The sequence below is a fragment of the Prionailurus bengalensis genome, chromosome E1 (assembly GCF_016509475.1).
Source record: "Prionailurus bengalensis isolate Pbe53 chromosome E1, Fcat_Pben_1.1_paternal_pri, whole genome shotgun sequence".
In the NCBI taxonomy this organism is placed as follows: domain Eukaryota; kingdom Metazoa; phylum Chordata; class Mammalia; order Carnivora; family Felidae; genus Prionailurus; species Prionailurus bengalensis.
The window spans coordinates 17,209,823-17,228,247 of record NC_057347.1 but is presented as its reverse complement, the minus strand read 5'-3'; the positions used below and the strand labels follow the sequence as shown (position 1 = coordinate 17,228,247).

The 18,425-nt window shown below is 37.1% G+C and overlaps 1 protein-coding gene and 1 pseudogene across 4 annotated transcripts in view; one reads left to right on the top strand and one right to left on the bottom strand.

Moving 5' to 3' along the window:
• Positions 1-18,425, top strand: part of TAOK1 (TAO kinase 1) — a 145,135-nt gene that overhangs the window by 112,757 nt on the left and 13,953 nt on the right. For 3 of the 4 annotated variants that reach the window (XM_043585574.1, XM_043585575.1, XM_043585577.1), the window contains 6 exons: positions 414-650; positions 3,064-3,192; positions 5,540-5,743; positions 8,044-8,283; positions 12,387-12,599; positions 14,534-14,716. In XM_043585574.1, coding sequence (XP_043441509.1) covers positions 414-650; positions 3,064-3,192; positions 5,540-5,743; positions 8,044-8,283; positions 12,387-12,599; positions 14,534-14,716 — 1,206 coding nt within the window. Of the gene's footprint in view, positions 1-413; positions 651-3,063; positions 3,193-5,539; positions 5,744-8,043; positions 8,284-12,386; positions 12,600-14,533; positions 14,779-15,019; positions 15,144-18,425 lie in introns of those variants that run through there. The other variant, XR_006298009.1, reaches the window with a different exon arrangement.
• LOC122486279 lies at positions 2,851-2,953 on the bottom strand (annotated as a pseudogene).

Here is an 18,425-nt window from a genome sequence, read left to right as displayed (position 1 = left end):
ATCGATCTCCCAAACTGAACCGTGCAATCATGACTTAAGCCGAAATCAAGAGTCTGAAGCTTAACTGACTGAGCCTTCCAGGTATCCCTCAGTAGGATTTGTTAAAAAACACTTTCCTTTTTTAATTAACTTGACTCCTTGGTAGAAAATCCAATTAACTATGTGTGGCTCTGTTTCTGGATTTTATTCTGTTCCTTTGGTCTATTCAGCCTGTCCTTATACCAGTACCACACTGTTTTGGTTGCTGAAGTGTATGTCTTCCAATTTTCGTATGTTCCTCAAGATTGTTTTGGCTAAATGGGATCTTTTACATTAATTGCCTGCTTAGTTAACAGCAGAGTGGTCTTAAAATGCTTTTGAAAGAAATGTGTTGCTTTATTTTATTCTTTTTTCTCTATTGTTTGTATGTCTAGGTTACAAGGCAAATGCAAGAACATGAGCAGGACTCTGAGCTTAGAGAACAGATGTCTGGCTATAAGAGAATGAGGCGGCAACATCAAAAGCAACTGATGACTCTGGAAAATAAGCTAAAGGCTGAGATGGATGAACATCGCCTCAGATTAGACAAAGATCTTGAAACTCAGCGTAACAATTTTGCTGCAGAGATGGAGAAACTTATCAAAAAACATCAGGCTGCTATGGAAAAAGAGGTGACTGATTCAGTATTATTAATTTGTGACCATCCCAGAATTAACCAAGATAACATTTTGATATTAGAGTATCTTTTCCTCAGAACCAAACAAAATCGATTGGAGAAAGGGAGGGACATTTATATAACATGTATAGTATGAAGTACTGTGTCTGGGAACCAGTAGACATGGGATTGTTTCCTGATACTTGATAGGTTTATAGTGTCACGGTGGGTAAATCATTCAACCTTTCTGGCCCTCAGGTACTTTGGTTATCTGAAGAGTTTGATAAATCACCTATCAATAAGGTGGCTCAGGTCTCAAAAAAAATCATTCATGATTCTCTTCCTTGTGTATTTTTTGGAAATCTTCCTTAAATTTAGACCAGCATTTTTATATCAGACAATAATTAAAGATTAAGAGATTCAGATTAAGGTTTAGCCCATTTGTTTATTTATAAATAAATGTCATTCTACTATATGATAAAAGTACATTTTTTAGTATTAATGTTTTGTGAAACCTTTTCTTCTAAAGGTTTTTGTTGTCCCATCAGTTTCATTTTATTTTGATAGTCAAATTGGTCAAGTACAATGTAAGCTTCTCAGTAAATTCACAGAATACCTTCAGATATGTCTGACTAGTCCACATTGAGGCATTATTTATCATAGCTACCCTATTCACCCTTCTTCTCCCCCAGAAAGAACCACTATCTCTTTATCATAGTGGCTTATAATATAAATTTATTAATTTACATATTAATAAATATTTATCAAAGTAAATATTTGATTTTGAAATAATTTGGTGAAAGAAAACTATCCTATTGGGCGTTAGGTAGTATTTTCAATAACTTAGGAAGAGGTAGATTCTAACATACTTAGGAAAGCAATTTATGAAACAGGATGTAGAATATGATTACAAATTTGTTTTAAAAATATATATGCTTAGGGGCGCCTGGGTGGCGCAGTCGGTTAAGCGTCCGACTTCAGCCAGGTCACAATCTCGCGGTCCGTGAGTTTGAGCCCCGCGTCAGGCTCTGGGCTGATGGCTCAGAGCCTGGAGCCTGTTTCCGATTCTGTGTCTCCCTCTCTCTCTGCCCCTCCCCCGTTCATGCTCTGTCTCTCTCTGTCCCAGAAATAAATAAAAACGTTGGGAAAAAAAAAATTAAAAAAAAAAAAAACACAAAAATATATATATATGCTTAGAAAAAGTTAGGAATATGTACCAAAATGTTTATATTGGTTATCTCTGGGTGCTAAAATCATGGAAGATTTTCCTTCTTTGTGTTTTTCTGTACTTCATAAATGTTCTACAATGTTTATGCATTGCATATATAATCAGAAATAAGGTGTGCATATCAGTCATTAGAGCGTGCAACTCTTGTTATAAGTTGTAAGTTTGAACCCCATGTTGGGTGTAGAGATCACTTACAAATAAAATCTTTAAAAAAAGAAAGATAACAATATGATGCATATATCTGATATTTAATATTTTCATATTATTTAATATATAAATAAAAGGTCAGGGTTTAACTTGAAGAAGTCAACCAACATAAGAAGTCATGATTTTTGGTCACACAAAGTCACACATTTGTAGATAAGTGATATATAAATGTGTGGTTTGTTTTACTGGGGGGAGAACACACTCCTGTTAAATGGGGGGAAAAGGTATAAACATTAATCAACATTTTATTTATTTTTTATTTTATTTTTATTTTAGAGAAAGCATGTGAGCAGTGGAGAGGGGAGGTGGGGGGGAGAGACAGAGAGAGAGAGAGGGAGAATCTTAAGTAGGCTCCATGCTCAGCACAGAGCCTGCCATGGGGCTCCATCCCATGACCCTGGGATCATGACCTGATCCAAAATCAAAAAGTTGGATGCTCAACCAACTGAGCCATCCAGGCACCCCAAAGATCATCTTAAAGACAGGTTCCATTTTATTGGTTCTCTGAAATTCAAATATGGATGCTGAGTAACAATTATGAATAATTTGGTGGGGAGGATGCCTGGGTGGCTCACTCAGTTAAGTGTCTGACTCTTAATTTCGGCTCAGGTCATGATCTCATGGTTAGTGAAATTAAACCCCATTTGGGGCTCTGTGCTGAGCATAGAGTCAGCTTGGGATTTCTCCTCTTTCTCTTGCCCCTTCTTCGTTTGTGTGCATTTTCTCTCTCTCTTTCTCTCTCAATCTCTCTCTCTCTCTCTCTCTCTCTCTCTCTCTCTCAAATAAATAAACTTTAAAAAATTAATTTGTTGGATATTCTCATTTTGGTAATACTTAATGCTGATTTTCTACACTTGATCTTAGCCAAAAGGCCGAGAAGCAATGTTGATTTTCTATTTTTGGTTGAAAATTACCTCCTTGGTAATGTCTTATTAAACTGTTGCTTTGAATGTATCAACTTAACTAATTCGATCCATTTTCTAAATTTCTATAGGCTAAAGTGATGGCCAATGAGGAGAAAAAATTTCAGCAACATATTCAGGCTCAACAGAAGAAAGAACTAAATAGTTTTTTGGAGTCCCAGAAAAGAGAATATAAACTTCGAAAGGAACAGCTTAAGGAGGTACTTATTTTATAAACTTTTTCAAGCTAGTTGTCTGCTTACTGATTGTATGTGATGTTGATCAACTCATAGAGCCACTAAGATAAAATTTTTGTTTGTTTTTTGTCACCATAAAATGTATATCAGTTTGAAGACATTGATTATAATCAATTACTCTTTAGTGGATTGAGATTCTCAGTTGAGTAGGGTCTAAAAAGAATCGTCTCCTGCCAACAGGAGTTATTTTATTTATAATAGCTTTTGTAAGCACTTATTAAGTAACTGAATGATTAGAAATAAAAATATGTGAGCTGTGAAACAAAAAGCCGCACATTTCTTTCTGTATAACAGGAGTCAAACTCTATACTAGAACATTGGGTTTGAAAAGATTATAAATAGGATTCCCAATTGTAAATAAATATCCAACAGCATGCAGTTTCCCAGTGCAGTAAGAGTTGAATGTTAATGGATGTATTAGTTTAAATAATCTTTTAGGTGTATAACTTGTGTATGTATGCCTGTGTGTGTGTGTGTGTGTGTGTGTGTGTGTGTGTGTTCATTTGGAATAGTGATTCTCAGTGTAGAGGAAGGGACATACTAGAGTTTTGGTGGGGAAGTTTCCTGGCAGAAGATTTTGAGAAAGACACCCTTGGGTATAATGTGGCCCGTGTTCTCCTTGTCTCTTTCTATACTGTGTGTGTATATATGTCCTCTTTGGAGAACTACTAATTTATGTGTTTGTTTTTATGTGTTTGAATATCTTGTGAACTAAAGTTAGAAAGAATTGGTCTCTTTCTTGAATAACAGGGGAAGGACCATAAGGTTAGTAGTCTCTGAAAAATCAACTTACACTTAGGAATGATGGCTGATTTGTATTCTCTGCAATATTGATGTTTTTTTAGGTTGAAAATATGCTAGTATTAACATCCTAGGGTTTGTCTCATTGAGTGTATCATGAATGTTCTCATCTTGCCCAATATAAATGCAATTTCATTTAGATAGTTTCTAAGATGATATTTAAAATGCCATAGAGGGACACTTGGGTGGCTCAGTCGGTTAAGTGTTCTGACTCTTGATTTCAGCTCAGGTCATGATCTCACTGTTCATGAGTTCAAGCCCTGCATCAGGCTCTGTACTGACAGTGCGGAGCTGGCCTGGGATTCTCCCTTTCTTTCCCTCTTTCTCTCTGCCCCACTCCCTCACGTGCACAAGTGTGTTCTTTCTGTCTCTCAAAAATAAATAAATTTTAAAAATAAATACAGTGCTGTAGAAAAGCCTTGGTTTTTATTTGTTTAGTGGTATTATAATGCCAAATATTAAAATTTTTTTTTCAACGTTTATTTATTTTTGGGACAGAGAGAGACAGAGCATGAACGGGGGAGGGGCAGAGAGAGAGGGAGACACAGAATCGGAAACAGGCTCCAGGCTCTGAGCCATCAGCCCAGAGCCCGACGTGGGGCTCAAACTCACGGACCGCGAGATCGTGACCTGGCTGAAGTCGGACGCTTAACCGACTGCGCCACCCAGGCGCCCCTATAATGCCAAATATTAAATACCACTCATAAAGAATGTCTCTGTTCTCCCCTGGTTTTGTTGATTTTCCATTTAATTTCCAAGTCTTTTATATTGAGTACATCCGTAATCTTGCCAAAAGCTTGATACTTAGAATGTCAAAAACCAACTGAGACATAACTGTATTGTAGCCCTAACTTTAATTTACATTTGATTTTCCCCTGAAAGCACCACCTTCTGTCTATTCTTGGGATGGATTTAAAGAAAGATATGTTTTACTTCATTTACCAATTATTATGTACTTTTGAGTCATCATACTTGTAGTTATGCAAAACCAAAAGGTATGCATGTTTTCTAGTGTATTTTTCTCTTTTCCTGTCCTAATTCACCGGTAACTCAAGAAAAAGGCAACTATTTACCTAACTCCTTAAGGTCATTGCCCTGTTTGAGCATTAGAGAGAACACAAATTCAGTACTTTTATTTAAATTTACCAGCTACCAAATATTACATTAACTACTTTCATGTAGTTAATTTTTATGTTTTTTTCTTTTTCTTTCTTTCTTTCTTTTTCTTTCTTTCTTTCTTTCTTTCTTTCTTTCTTTATTTCTTTCTTTCTTTCTTTTTAATATTTGTTTATTTTTGAGAGAGTGCATGTGAGGGAGGGGCAGAGAGAGAGGAGGACAGGATCCAAAATGGGTTCTGCTCACAGGCTGACAGCAGCAAGCCCAATGTGGGGCCCCAAACTCACAAACCACTAGATCATGACCTGAGCCGAAGTCAGATGCTCAACTGACTGAGCCACCCAGCTACCCCAATTTTTATGTATTTTGAACTGAGTTGTTTTTTTGTTGCCAGGAACTGAATGAAAACCAGAGCACCCCAAAAAAGGAAAAACAAGAATGGCTTTCAAAGCAGAAGGAGAATATACAACATTTCCAAGCAGAGGAAGAGGCTAATCTTCTTCGACGACAGAGGCAATACCTAGAGCTGGAGTGCCGTCGCTTCAAGCGAAGAATGTTACTTGGACGCCATAACTTGGAGCAGGACCTTGTCAGGGAGGTATGTTTGAATGATATGAAATCAGAAATAAGTCCCATCACATCTCAGTTATAAGGCCTTTGCACTCATTAATTCTCTCTGCCTAAATCCTTCTTCCCCAGATACCCAATCTGTATAGCTAGCTCTCTCTCCTCTCCCTTCTTTAAATATTCTTCTTTGTACTTTTTTCTCTTACATATACACTTTTTGGGGGAAGTCTCTCTTCCCAGCTAGAATGGAAATTATGTGAAGTCATAGGTTTTGTACAGGTCTTTGTATCCCTAGTGTCTGGCCCATAGTAGGTATTCAATAAATATTTATTAAATAAATAATATTTATTATTGATCCATGAATGAAGTATTAATTTTTAAATATGAGAAAATTGGATGATTTATGCCTTTTGATCTGAAATGAGTGCCATGAATTGTGTGTTACCACTTAGCACATTGTTATAATCATACATTTATTAACTGGTCAAGTGTAGAAACTCTTATCAAAATGAAAACAATTTTTTTTCTTATCAGGGATAACTGTGAACATAGATAAATTTATTTCCAAGATGGCTTAAAATAAGCTTCAAGTATAGCATAACTGTTCAAATTCAGTAATAATTAAAGAAATTGAAATTAAAACAGTTGCATCAATTAGATAAGAACAATTAAAAAGACTGGTAACATGGGGAAATGGACAGTATTGGTAAGTATAAAGTATAAACTGATACTGCCCTTTTGGAGTATAATTCAGCAATAGGTTTTAAAATTTAATATGCATCTATATTTTTACCAAATCTACTTCTGGGACTGTATCCTAAAGAAATAATAACATTGGGCGCCTGGGTAGCTCAGTCGGTTAAGCGTCTGACTTCGGCTCAGGTCATGATCTCATGGTTTGCGAGTTCGAGCCCCACATCGGGCTCTGTGCTGGCAGCTGGAGCCTGGAACCTGCTTCAAATTCTGTGTCTTCCTCTCTCCCTGCTCCTCCACTGCTCATGCTCTGCCTCTCTCTCTGTCTGTCAATAATAAATAAACGTTAAAAAAAATTTTTTTTTAAAAGAAACAGTAACATGGTTATATGATGTATCTATCATGCCATGGATATTTATTGAAAATTTGTTTAAAGCAGAAAAATGGAAAAATTAGGAATTGCAAAGCAGTAGCTTACTTTTGAAACTTAAAAAAAATTTTTTTTAGTGTTTATTTATTTTTGAGAGAGAGAGACAGAACGTGAGTGGGGGAGGGGCAGAGAGAGAGGGAGACACAGAATCTGAAGCAGGCTCCAGGCTCCGAGCTGTCAGCACAGAGCCTGATGGCGGGGCTCTAACTCATGAGCCGTGAGATCATGACCTGAGCCGAAGTTGGATGCTTAACCAACTGAGCCACCCAGGTACCCCTTACCATTGAAACTTAAAAAAAAAAGATCTTTATGTACTGATCTGGTCAAGATGTATGTCCATTATATTTTTAGGTGAAGAAAGCACATTACAGGCCTATAATGTATATTGGTATTCAGTTTTAAAACTGTAGGTTTTGTATAACAGATGTGTCATGATAAGCATGGGGGGATATTTCGGAAACATTTGCACCAAACTGTTGGCTTCTGGAGAAAGGGCAAAGGAGGCAAGTTTCACTTCTGCACTTCTACAGTGTGTGTGGGTGTGGGTGTGTCTGTTGTATGTGATACACTTGTTCCTTTTATTCTGAAAAAAATTTATTGAGCATGATGTGCTAGGTATTATTCTGAGGACTTCGCATTTATGAACTTGTTTCATCCTTGCATTAAATCTACGAAATTGCTATATTATCTTCGTTTGAGAAGTGATGAAGCTGAAGCCAAGAGTTTAAATAACTAACCCAAAGACTTACTGCTCATCAGTAGCAGAGCTATGATTTAAAATACAGGCAGCCTAGCTCTACAGTCCATGTTTTTAACCACTACACTCCATTGGGTATACTGCATGTAATAGACTTGAATAGCATACTCTGAAAAAATACACTGGATGACTTGTGAACCCTCTTCAAATATAAAACTAGAAAACAATAAAGAAAGGAAAGAGGGGAGGACATTAAACCTCTTGAGATAGATTTGGTACCTTTTAAACTCACTGCATGAAGTAGTGTTAATGAATAGTAAATGAACAGTGTAAGGAAATGTGCTAATTGTTTATTTACTACAGCAAATATTATAAAACTCTAATACGATGCAGCCATTATTACATCAGAGGATTACATCTATTTCTTGGTTATTCTGTTTCTTAGGATTTTTTTTTTTCCAGGCATCATACAGCAGTAAATTATACTTTTGCTTTTTGTGTTGTGGATTAGGAGTTAAATAAAAGGCAGACTCAAAAGGACTTAGAGCATGCCATGCTACTGCGACAACATGAATCCATGCAAGAACTGGAGTTCCGTCACCTCAACACAATTCAGAAGATGCGCTGTGAGTTGATCAGATTGCAGCATCAGACTGAGCTCACAAACCAGCTGGAATATAACAAGCGAAGAGAACGAGAACTAAGGCGAAAGCATGTCATGGAGGTTCGACAACAGCCTAAGAGTCTGAAGGTACCCCTTTAACCTAAGCTTCTTGATAAAGGGGGAAAAGAGATAAAATGCATCCATGTAAACCGTAAACGTCTAAGAGGTCTGGCATAAAGAATTTGAATAAACTTTTTTCTTTTCATTTTAAGAATGTTTGGTTAGTTTTAATGTGGAGTGTCCATAGCTGTAGACTTTTTGCTTATGTATTTTTCAGCAGCGTACCAAAACTTTTGACTGTGGGAAGTACCATAAACATGAATCAAAATTCTTATTTTAAATGTACGCAGAATGTGCAATGTCAACATGGTAACCTGTTGTCTTCTCACTGTTGTCCCAAGTAATACAGTTTTGGAATCTTATTTCCTCTAAATATGATTTGTTTCCAGAAAAGGCACTAAGTTCTTAATCAGCACAAAAGCAATGAATGAAAACTGCTTTTTTATCCCCTCTCCCTTCATTATCTATACTTGTAAGAGGAACAAGGGAATCATCACAGTGTTACCCCCAGTCTGCTTGCTTGCTTTCTTTGCTTGGTAGTGTAGGTAAAAACCATGGCATAGGTAGTTGGAGGTGTAATATTTTTTTTAATTGGCACATCAGTGTAAAGCAAATTGTTATATGCCTCCCTCTCCAAAATAAGGAAAAACAAGTGTTGGTGATATATAATACAAAGGACTTTAAATTTTGTATTTATTTTGAATACAGGAACTCATTCATATAATATGAAATTCAAAATATACCAAAGTATATTATAAAGATTTCCCCCTCTCTGCCTCTCCAGCCAGCTGATCTAGCCCTGAATCAACCAGAGTTAACAATTCTTGGATGTTTTCAAATTTTGTAACTTGTAATAAATACTTGAAGGAATATAATCAATCACATTAATCTTAATGAGCAAAAACAAAACCATCTACTACATAAGCTGTTGTCTATAGTAGTACCTCAGTTAATTTTATTTACATCCATTAAGGCCTACATCCCACAGTATTTCCTTTTTAAACTTTACCCTGACCCCTTTTATTTGATAATTTAACTATAGAACTGTTCTTTGTCTTACCTGAGTAACTGTCCTGGAGTGAAGTGCAGTTCATTCACAGAGGTAATCTATGTTAAAATCTATACCCAATCATAACTCTGATTCCCACCCAACTCCATTCTAATAGGCTGTCTTGAATGAGATATAGAAGCAGAATTAAAGTGTTTTACCCTTTCCTTGTGAAGGATAAAATTTCACTTTGCTATGTCTTCAAAATAACTAACATCAATTAAAGAGTAACTTGTGTTGACTACCCATATAACCTTCATTAGTCATTGCTTAGAAAAACTGGAATTCATAATGATTTTTCAGCTTTGTTTTGTCTTTGTAATGAAGACCTTTGTCTTCAGAACAATTTCCCACCAAAAGATTTTTAAAACATGTCTGTAAAATTAGTTACCATTTTATTTATTTATTTTTAAATGTTTGTTTATTTTTGAGAGAGAGAGACAGAGACAAGCAAGGGAGGGGCAGAGAGAGACAGGGAGACACAGAATCCAAAACAGGCTCCAGGCTCTGCGATGCGTGGGGCTAGAACTCATGAACCACGAGATTATGACCGGAGCCAAAGTCGGACACCCAACCGACTGAGCCACCCAGGCAGGCACCCCAGTTATCATTTTAAAGTCAGCAGTACCCAAAAGTAAACCAAACTGAAAGCTTGTGAGTTTTCTATAGTCATACCATAAATCTGTTATGACTGCATTTCATTGAGACTTGGAATAGGTAGTTGTTTGATATTTAACCCTTCCTTTCTGTTTCCTCTTGGAGCCTTTTCAGTTAGAAAGCTTATAAACACTAGATTTGATTTTTACAGATACTGTACAAAAAGTGAGGAAAAAGTAGTATTTCATAGTCATGGACTTTGAATAGAAAGCCTCCTTTTCTTTATTTTTTAGAGTTAACAAACTTGTGTGCAAGCAGGGGAGGGGCAGAGAGAGAGAGGGAAAGAGAGAATCCCGAGCAAGCTCCACACTCAGTGCAGAGCCCGATGTGGGGCTCAGTCTCATAACCGAGAGATCATGACCGGAGTCGAAATCCAGAGTTGGACACTTAACTGACTGAGCCATCCAGGCATCCCTAGAATGATTCCTTTAATGACCAGGGAGCTCAAGATTTTCCATAAAGGAAATCATTCTGTTACGTTAGTAGGGAAGAAAATCACGATACTTTCTTAGTTATATATATCTATTTACTTGCTCAATTTGAACAAATCAGACTAGATTTTAACACTAAGTCATTCCAATCTTATTTGACTAAATCATAACAGTTGTCTCTTTCAGCTTTCTTCAAGACTTTAATGGGGATTAGGGGGACTTTAGTTTGAGTACTTATGTAAGTTGGAGTTGGGGTACCATTTCTGTAAAATGGATTGGGTAAACACTTAATTGCCTACTTGGCTGTTTCTTCATCTGTCATCCAGATGATAGTGTTAAATGATTAGAAACAACTGTAACTATGTTCTAGTTTTCATTTGAGTTTAGTATTGAGGGATACAGTTTATTCTTGGTTATAAGTATTAGTATTATTCATGTGAAAATTTTTTCAAGTTCTTTTTTCTTATTAGGCTAATATAGAATGATAATTTTCTTGATATAATATTTTAAAAATAAAAACTTTTAAAAGAACGAATGTTATACAGAGGCAGGAGAGAATGTCTAAATTGTATTGTTTGATTCCTAGCTAAGTTGGAAGAATTTTGTTAACCAACGACAGCATTTAAGTGTGGTACTACCAAGCATAGAGTTTTGGTTGGTCTCTACTAAGCAAGAGTTTTGCTTTCTAGCTAGACAATTCTTGACCCTTCACAGAATAAAGTATATGACTATGACATAGTGCCTCAGTTGGTGTGAAATATGGAAAAGGTCTGTTTGAGGTTGTAGTATTACAAGGGGTGGTGAATAGTTCCTTGACAAGTGTTTTACTTTGGTGTAATACGTGCATTTGTTGCACACTGAATCAACCAATCAATATCTGGCAGTATTTATATTTAGGTAAAATAATTTCAAGTGTAGTTTCTGCCTTAATGTAGTAAATGAATATATTCTCATTTACAGGCTTACTCAGTATACTTTACAGAATTATATCTCATCTTGTTAAATCTTATTAAAACCTGAGTTCAGTGATTAGCAAAAACTAAAGCCAAAACTCTCTGTCTCGGAGCTCAATTATTTTATCTCAGAAATATTTATGTAGCTCATGGCTCTTATCACTCCAAGAAAGGATGTCCTCTCCCTTGCCCCATGACTGTATTTTTTTAAATTATTTTTAAAATTTTTAAATTTTATTTAAATCCAAATTAGTTAACATATAGTGTAATAATGACTTCAGGAGTAGAATTTAGTGATTCGTCACTTACATATAATACCTAGTGCTCATCCCAACAAGCGCTTTCCTTAATGCCCATCACCCATTTGGCCCAGTCCCCCCCCTTCCCCCCCCCACCCGTAACTTTTGTTTGACCTTTAAAAGGTTAGTTAACTTGACTGACTTTCAAGTTTTTGCTAAGGATGTTTCTACCTAGTTTATTTCCTTAAGGAAAAGAATTGTATGAAGCAATATTAGTCTGTTACTAATACCCTGCTTTTGTGGAATCAGTCATACACTATGTAGTTAGAGTTGAGGTTGTTATTAAAAGAAATTGAAGCAAAGTGTTTCAGATATGGAAGAGAGTAAATATGCTTATTTTCTGCCTCAGAGATTTGATAAAATATTGTCTGGCCAATAAAATACTTTGCTACATGTAATCAATGAGAAGAAATTTGATTTTCTGTCATTAATATATACCATAATCAAAGCTAATTTTAATACCTGCTCATCACTAAATTTACTAACAAAATAATGACTATTGCTTGAAGTCCTGTGATAAATGAGGTTCTTGATATTTTAATGTTTTAAATTAGAGCTTTTGTTATAAAAATGCATAGAATCCAGTGGTTTGACCCAATAGCCAAGTGTAAAAGTACCTGCAACGTTACGATCTGACCTTTTTGTTTTCTCCCTTTCTCCTAGTAGCCTTTCTTTTAATGAAAACCTAAGGTATACCAAATGCCAAATGTTAAAAATATATGCATCTATTTTTTCTTCCCAGTCTAAAGAACTCCAAATAAAAAAGCAGTTTCAGGATACCTGTAAAATCCAAACCAGACAGTACAAAGCATTAAGAAATCACCTACTGGAGACTACACCAAAGAGTGAGCACAAAGCTGTTCTGAAACGGCTCAAGGAGGAGCAGACCCGGAAGTTAGCCATCTTGGCTGAGCAGTATGACCACAGCATTAATGAAATGCTCTCCACACAAGCTGTGAGTTTGTTTTATTTAGACAAAATAAATTTAGTGCTCCTTTCTTTCTACCAGCAATGAAATCCCAGCAATTAAAATACTAGTTAGAAATGATACTTCTCCTGCAGCTTGGGAAATAATGGTGATGGTCCATATTCTTCCTTCTCTGAGCATTGCTTGGAAGTATGCATGATGTATGCAGAATTCTTATTGATACATTCAGACATGAAGTTTTATTTATTTATTTTTAAAATCTTTCCAGGGAGGGGTGCCTGGGTGGCTCAGTCAGTTAAGTGTCTGACTTTGGCCTGGGTCATGATCTTACCATTCCTGTTCCTGAGTTCAAGCCCCGCATCAGGCTCTGTGCTGCCCTGAGTTCAAGCCCTGCTTCGGCTCTGTGCTGACAGCTCAGAGCCTGGAGCCTGTTTCAGATCCTTTGTCTTCCTATCTCTCTGCTTCTCCCCTATTCATGCTCTGTGTGTGTCTCTCTCAAAAATAAACAAACATTAAGGGGGCGCCTGGGTGGCTCGGTCAGTTGGGCATCTGACTTCAGCTCAGGTCATGGTCTCACAGTTCATCAGTTTAGGCCCCGCATCGGGCTCTGTGCTGACAGCTCAGAGCCTGGAGCCTGCTTCAGATTCTCTCTGCCCTCCCCAGCTCATAGTCTGTCTATCTGTCTCTCTCTCTCAAAAATAGATAAACATTTTTAAAAAAAATTTTTAATTAAAGTCTTCCCAGAGAAGTTTCTCTTTTTTTTTAATTTTATTTTGAGACAGTCAAAGAGAGAGTACATATGCGCATGCGCATGCAGACACACACACACACACACACACACACACGCACACACGCACGCACGCACACGCGCAAGTTGGGGAGGGGCAGAGAGAGAATCCCAAGCAGGCTCTGAGATGTCAGCAGATCCACCCCCCTCAGAGCTGGAACTAAGGAACTGTGAGATCATAACCTGAGCTGAAATCAAGAGTCAGAGGCTTAACCAGCTGAGCCACCCAGGTGCCCCAGACATAAAATTTTTTTGTTTTGTTTTTTAAGTTTATTATTTATTTTGAGAGAGAGAAAGCACAAGCATGAGTGGGGAAGGAGCAGAGAGAGAGAGACAGAGAGACAGAGAATCCCAAGCAGGCTCTGCGCTATGGGCACAGATGCTGATTTGGGGCTCAAACTCACAACCCGTGAGTTCATGACCTGAGCCAAAGTCAAGAGTTGAATGCTCTATTGACTGAGCAACCCAGGTGCCCCTAGACACTACGTTTTAAACAAGCTCTCTGCCAGTGCCTCTTAGCACATGCCTGTTGAGGCTTATCCAAAAAGCATATCAAGATTGGAACAGCAGCTTTGTTAGGTAGTGGGCAAAAAGTAGTACTATATTTGGAATCCAAATGGTAACATTTGAATAGAAATGTAAAATATTTTCTATATAAGTTTTATAAACATGTTTTTTTGGTATTTTAGAGTCTGTAGGCCAGGAAGCAAAATTGAGGATATTATGTGGATACTTATATAGCTATTTAAAATGTAACTACTTCAAATGTAAAAACCATTCTTAACTAGTGGATTATATAAAAAAATGAAAGCAAAAAAACCCAGCTGCTGCCCAGATTTGGCCAGTAAGCTGTTTGCTGGTCCCTATGCTGTAGTTATTTTCATTGGAGAGAAAACATTCAGAGTCATACATATTACCTGATCAGATTCTAGATTTTTCTTAAGAAAAATATGGTTATTTAGCCATCTTCCAAAGAGCTGATGATAGCTTTACCTTCCTAAAGATAAAGGTTACTAGACCTTCCTTTTTCAGAGATGTTCATTCCACGACATGAGAGAGAACAATTGTATATCCTACAAAAGAGTAGTCTGTCTTCTTTCACACCTCCTCTTTTCCATAGGTCAGGAATAGAGAGCTCACAGTTGGATATATTTGTTTTCCTTCTCTCTTTCAGCTACGTTTGGATGAAGCACAGGAAGCAGAATGCCAGGTTTTAAAGATGCAGCTGCAGCAGGAACTGGAGCTATTGAATGCATATCAGAGCAAAATCAAGATGCAAGCCGAGGCACAACATGATCGGGAGCTTCGCGAGCTTGAACAGAGGGTCTCCCTCCGCAGGGCACTCTTAGAACAAAAGGTATAAGTAATATGAGGAAGGTAATTGTGCTAGTGTTTGCTTTTAGCAAAAGCATTTTATACATATTTTTCTTTTTTTTTTAATTTTTTTTTTCAACGTTTATTTATTTTTGGGACAGAGAGAGACAGAGCATGAACGGGGGAGGGGCAGAGAGAGAGAGGGAGACACAGAATTGGAAACAGGCTCCAGGCTCTGAGCCATCAGCCCAGAGCCTGACGCGGGGCTCGAACTCCCGGACTGCGAGATCGTGACCTGGCTGGAGTCGGACGCTTAACCGACTGCACCACCCAGGTGCCCCTATACATATTTTTCATATTGACAGAGGTGGCATTGGATTGTTTTCATAATACCATATTTCCTTAATTCTAGTTTTGGTAGCGTTTTGCTTTTTCTTTAAAATTATTGATTTGGGTGCTTGGATGGCTCAGTTGGTTAAGTGTCTGACTCTCAGTTTTGGCTAAGGTCATGATCTCAGGGTTTGGAGTTCGAGCCCTGCGTTGGACTTGCTCTGAAAGCATGGAGCCTGCTTGGGATTTCTGTCTCTCTGCCCCTCCGTGGTTTGCTCTCTCTCTCTTAAAAAATAAACACTTAAAAATTAAAAATAAATAAAATTATTGATCCAATAATTAACCTTATAATTATTGAGTTCTAAACATCAAGGAAATATAATTAAGTAGTAATTGCTAGAAAAAGGAATATGGGGTTCTGTGAAGACAGTTGAATTGGGAGAGAGTAGTTCTGGCTCCGTGTTCCTCACTTCTTTTGTGTACCTTCTCTCGTTAAGGAGATTGGGGGTGAAAAAGGAGATTGGAGAAAAACTTGGATAGTGAAGAAACAGAACATTAGTAATTGCCTGGGAGAAGCAGGAATGAAGCATCAGGAATATATACTTGTACATCTTGGGCCTGTAACTATACAGATTGGTGGAAGATTATTAGAGGGCAGGAGGTAAAACCAGTTCCACACAGGTGAAAAATCAGGCTGAAAATGTTACTTCTAGATGTATCTTCACTTACTTATTTTTTACTTATTCTTTGTCAGATATATTAAAGAACAGAACTATAATCTCCAAATTCATTTCATCCTTTAAGGTAGTAGAGCTGTGTGTGAGTATTATGTATGTTTTAGGGAAAGGGTGAGGGGCAGAATTTTGAGAGGAAAAGTATTTGTTTTTTATAAATATAGTTAACCCTTAACGCAGGGGTTAGGGGTTGTGACAACCCATGCAGTTGAAAATTTGTGTATAACTTTTCTTACACATTATAAAATTGACCGGAAGCTTTACCGATAACATAGTCGATTAACACATATTTTGTATGTTATATGTATTATATACTGTATTCTTATGGTAAAGTAAGCTAGAGAAAATAAAATATATATTTTTTTAATGTTTATTTTTGAGAGAGCGCAAATGGGGGAAGGGCAGAGAGAGAGGAGACAATGGATCCGAAATGGGCTCTGTGCTGACAGCAGCAAGCCCGAGGTGGGCTTGAACTCATGAACCAGTGAGATCATGACCTGAGCCAAAGTTGGAAGCTCAACCACCTGAGAGCCACCCAGGTGCCCCGAGAAAAAAAAATATTATTGAGAAAATAAATTTACAGTACTGTACTATATTTACTGAAAAAAACCCACATGTAAGAGGATCCATGTCATCCAAACTTGTGTTGTTTAAGGGGCAACTGTAGTAGAATATCAGTTGTATCTAGGATTCAGAGCTATGTTCAAGAATTCCTGGGCCATAAGCTCCCAACAGCTGGTATAGTCTTAGGTCCATTGTAAGTGAATACTTTTCTAATGGTCTTGCCTAATGAAAGTTGTCATTGTTTCTGGATAAAAATACAATGCCTTCTTATATTAAAAAATAATAGTCTCAAAAAATCCACTAAGATGTTACTATTTCCCTGGGACAGCTGTCTTTATTGCTGGCTTCTTTGAGAGGTATTTGCTTCTATAAATTATCTCAGTTATGTTTCTCACTCAAGATGAGAAACATAGAACACATATAAAATTTGAGAAGAATCTAGTTTGGGGATAAGCAGGTGGCTCTGTTCGTTAAGTGTCTAACTCTGGATTTTTGCTCGGGTCATGATCTCACAGTTTGTGGGTTTGAGCCCCACATCAAGCTCTGCTCTGGATTCTGTCTCACCTCTCTCTGCCCCTCCCTGCTTGTGCTTTCTTTCTCTCTCAAATAAATAAACTTCAAAAGAAAAAAGAAAAATCCAGTTTGTACTATGTACAGATTTCATAAATATGATTCCAATTTGAATATTTAAAATTCACTGTAAAGTTCTGTCTCTTATGCTTCAAAATTATCACTAAAAGGAAAACTTCTATAGTATTGTAGAAATAGTGTTGTGAGAGAAATATAGGTACTATTTTAATATATTTGTATTTTTATAGCTCCACCTAGTGGTTGAGAGTTAAACAGTACTAATTAGTATCTTACTTAGGTACAGTCTTTTTTTTTTAATTTTTTTTTTTCAACGTTTATTTATTTTTGGGACAGAGAGAGACAGAGCATGAACGGGGGAGGGGCAGAGAGAGAGGGAGACACAGAATCGGAAACAGGCCCAGGCTCTGAGCCATCAGCCCAGAGCCTGACGCAGGGCTCGAACTCACGGACCGCGAGATCGTGACCTGGCTGAAGTCGGACGCTTAACCGACTGCGCCACCCAGGTGCCCCTCTTAGGTACAGTCTTATTTCAATATATGAACCAAAGTTTACATGTTCTGCAAAGCCTGGTGTAAAACTGTACCCACTGGTAAAGACACAGTGGTACTGCTCCTACTGCGTAGGGGGACTGTTAGTCCATTTTGAAAAGCAGTTTGGATGTATATGTTGAGCTTTAGAATTGTTAAGTATTTAATATTTTAAGAATTTAGTCTAAGGAAAAGAAATCCAAAATATAGGGGGGAATATACATAAAAATTATCACTATAACATACTTTATAATGGTTTAAAACACCTAACCATCTAGGTTACTGGAAGGATGGGGGCTCAGGCAGGGGTGGAGGATGGATTAAATGGGTGATGGGGATTAAGGATGGCATGTGTTGTGATAAATCACTAAATCCTACATCTGAAACTAATACACTGTATGTTAACTAATTGGAATTTAAATAAAAACATGGGAAAAAAAGAAAAAAATAAAACACTTAACCATCTGAAATAGAGATATAATTAAGTAATTATGGCCAAGCCAATGAAATCTTCTTACTCAGCCATTTAAATGATGGCTACAAAGACAGTATTAATATGGGGAAATGCTTATGATATGTTGAATGAAATAAAAATGACAAATTATACTTAAAGTGAATTGAAAGAATGCTAGTAGTGGCAATATTAATACAGAGATTTGAGTGATTCTTCTTTTTTTTATTATTTGAGAGAGAGTGCCCGCAAGCAAGTGGGGGAGGGACAGAGAGAGAAAGGAGATAGAAAATCCCAATCAAGCAGGCTCAGCACTGTCGGTGCAGAGCCCGATGAGGGCTTGAACCCACCGACCGTGAGGTCATGATCTGAGCCGAAATCAAGAGTCAGACACTAAACCAGCTGAGCCACCCAGGTGCCCCAGTTGGTTGTTTTTTATTTTTAAAATATTAACTTTGATAATGGAAAGTGCTTATGATAATTTAGTATTAATAATAAAAGAACAATAGGGTGATAAATAGTGCTTTGAGTTGCTGCTTGATTTTTAGGGCTAAT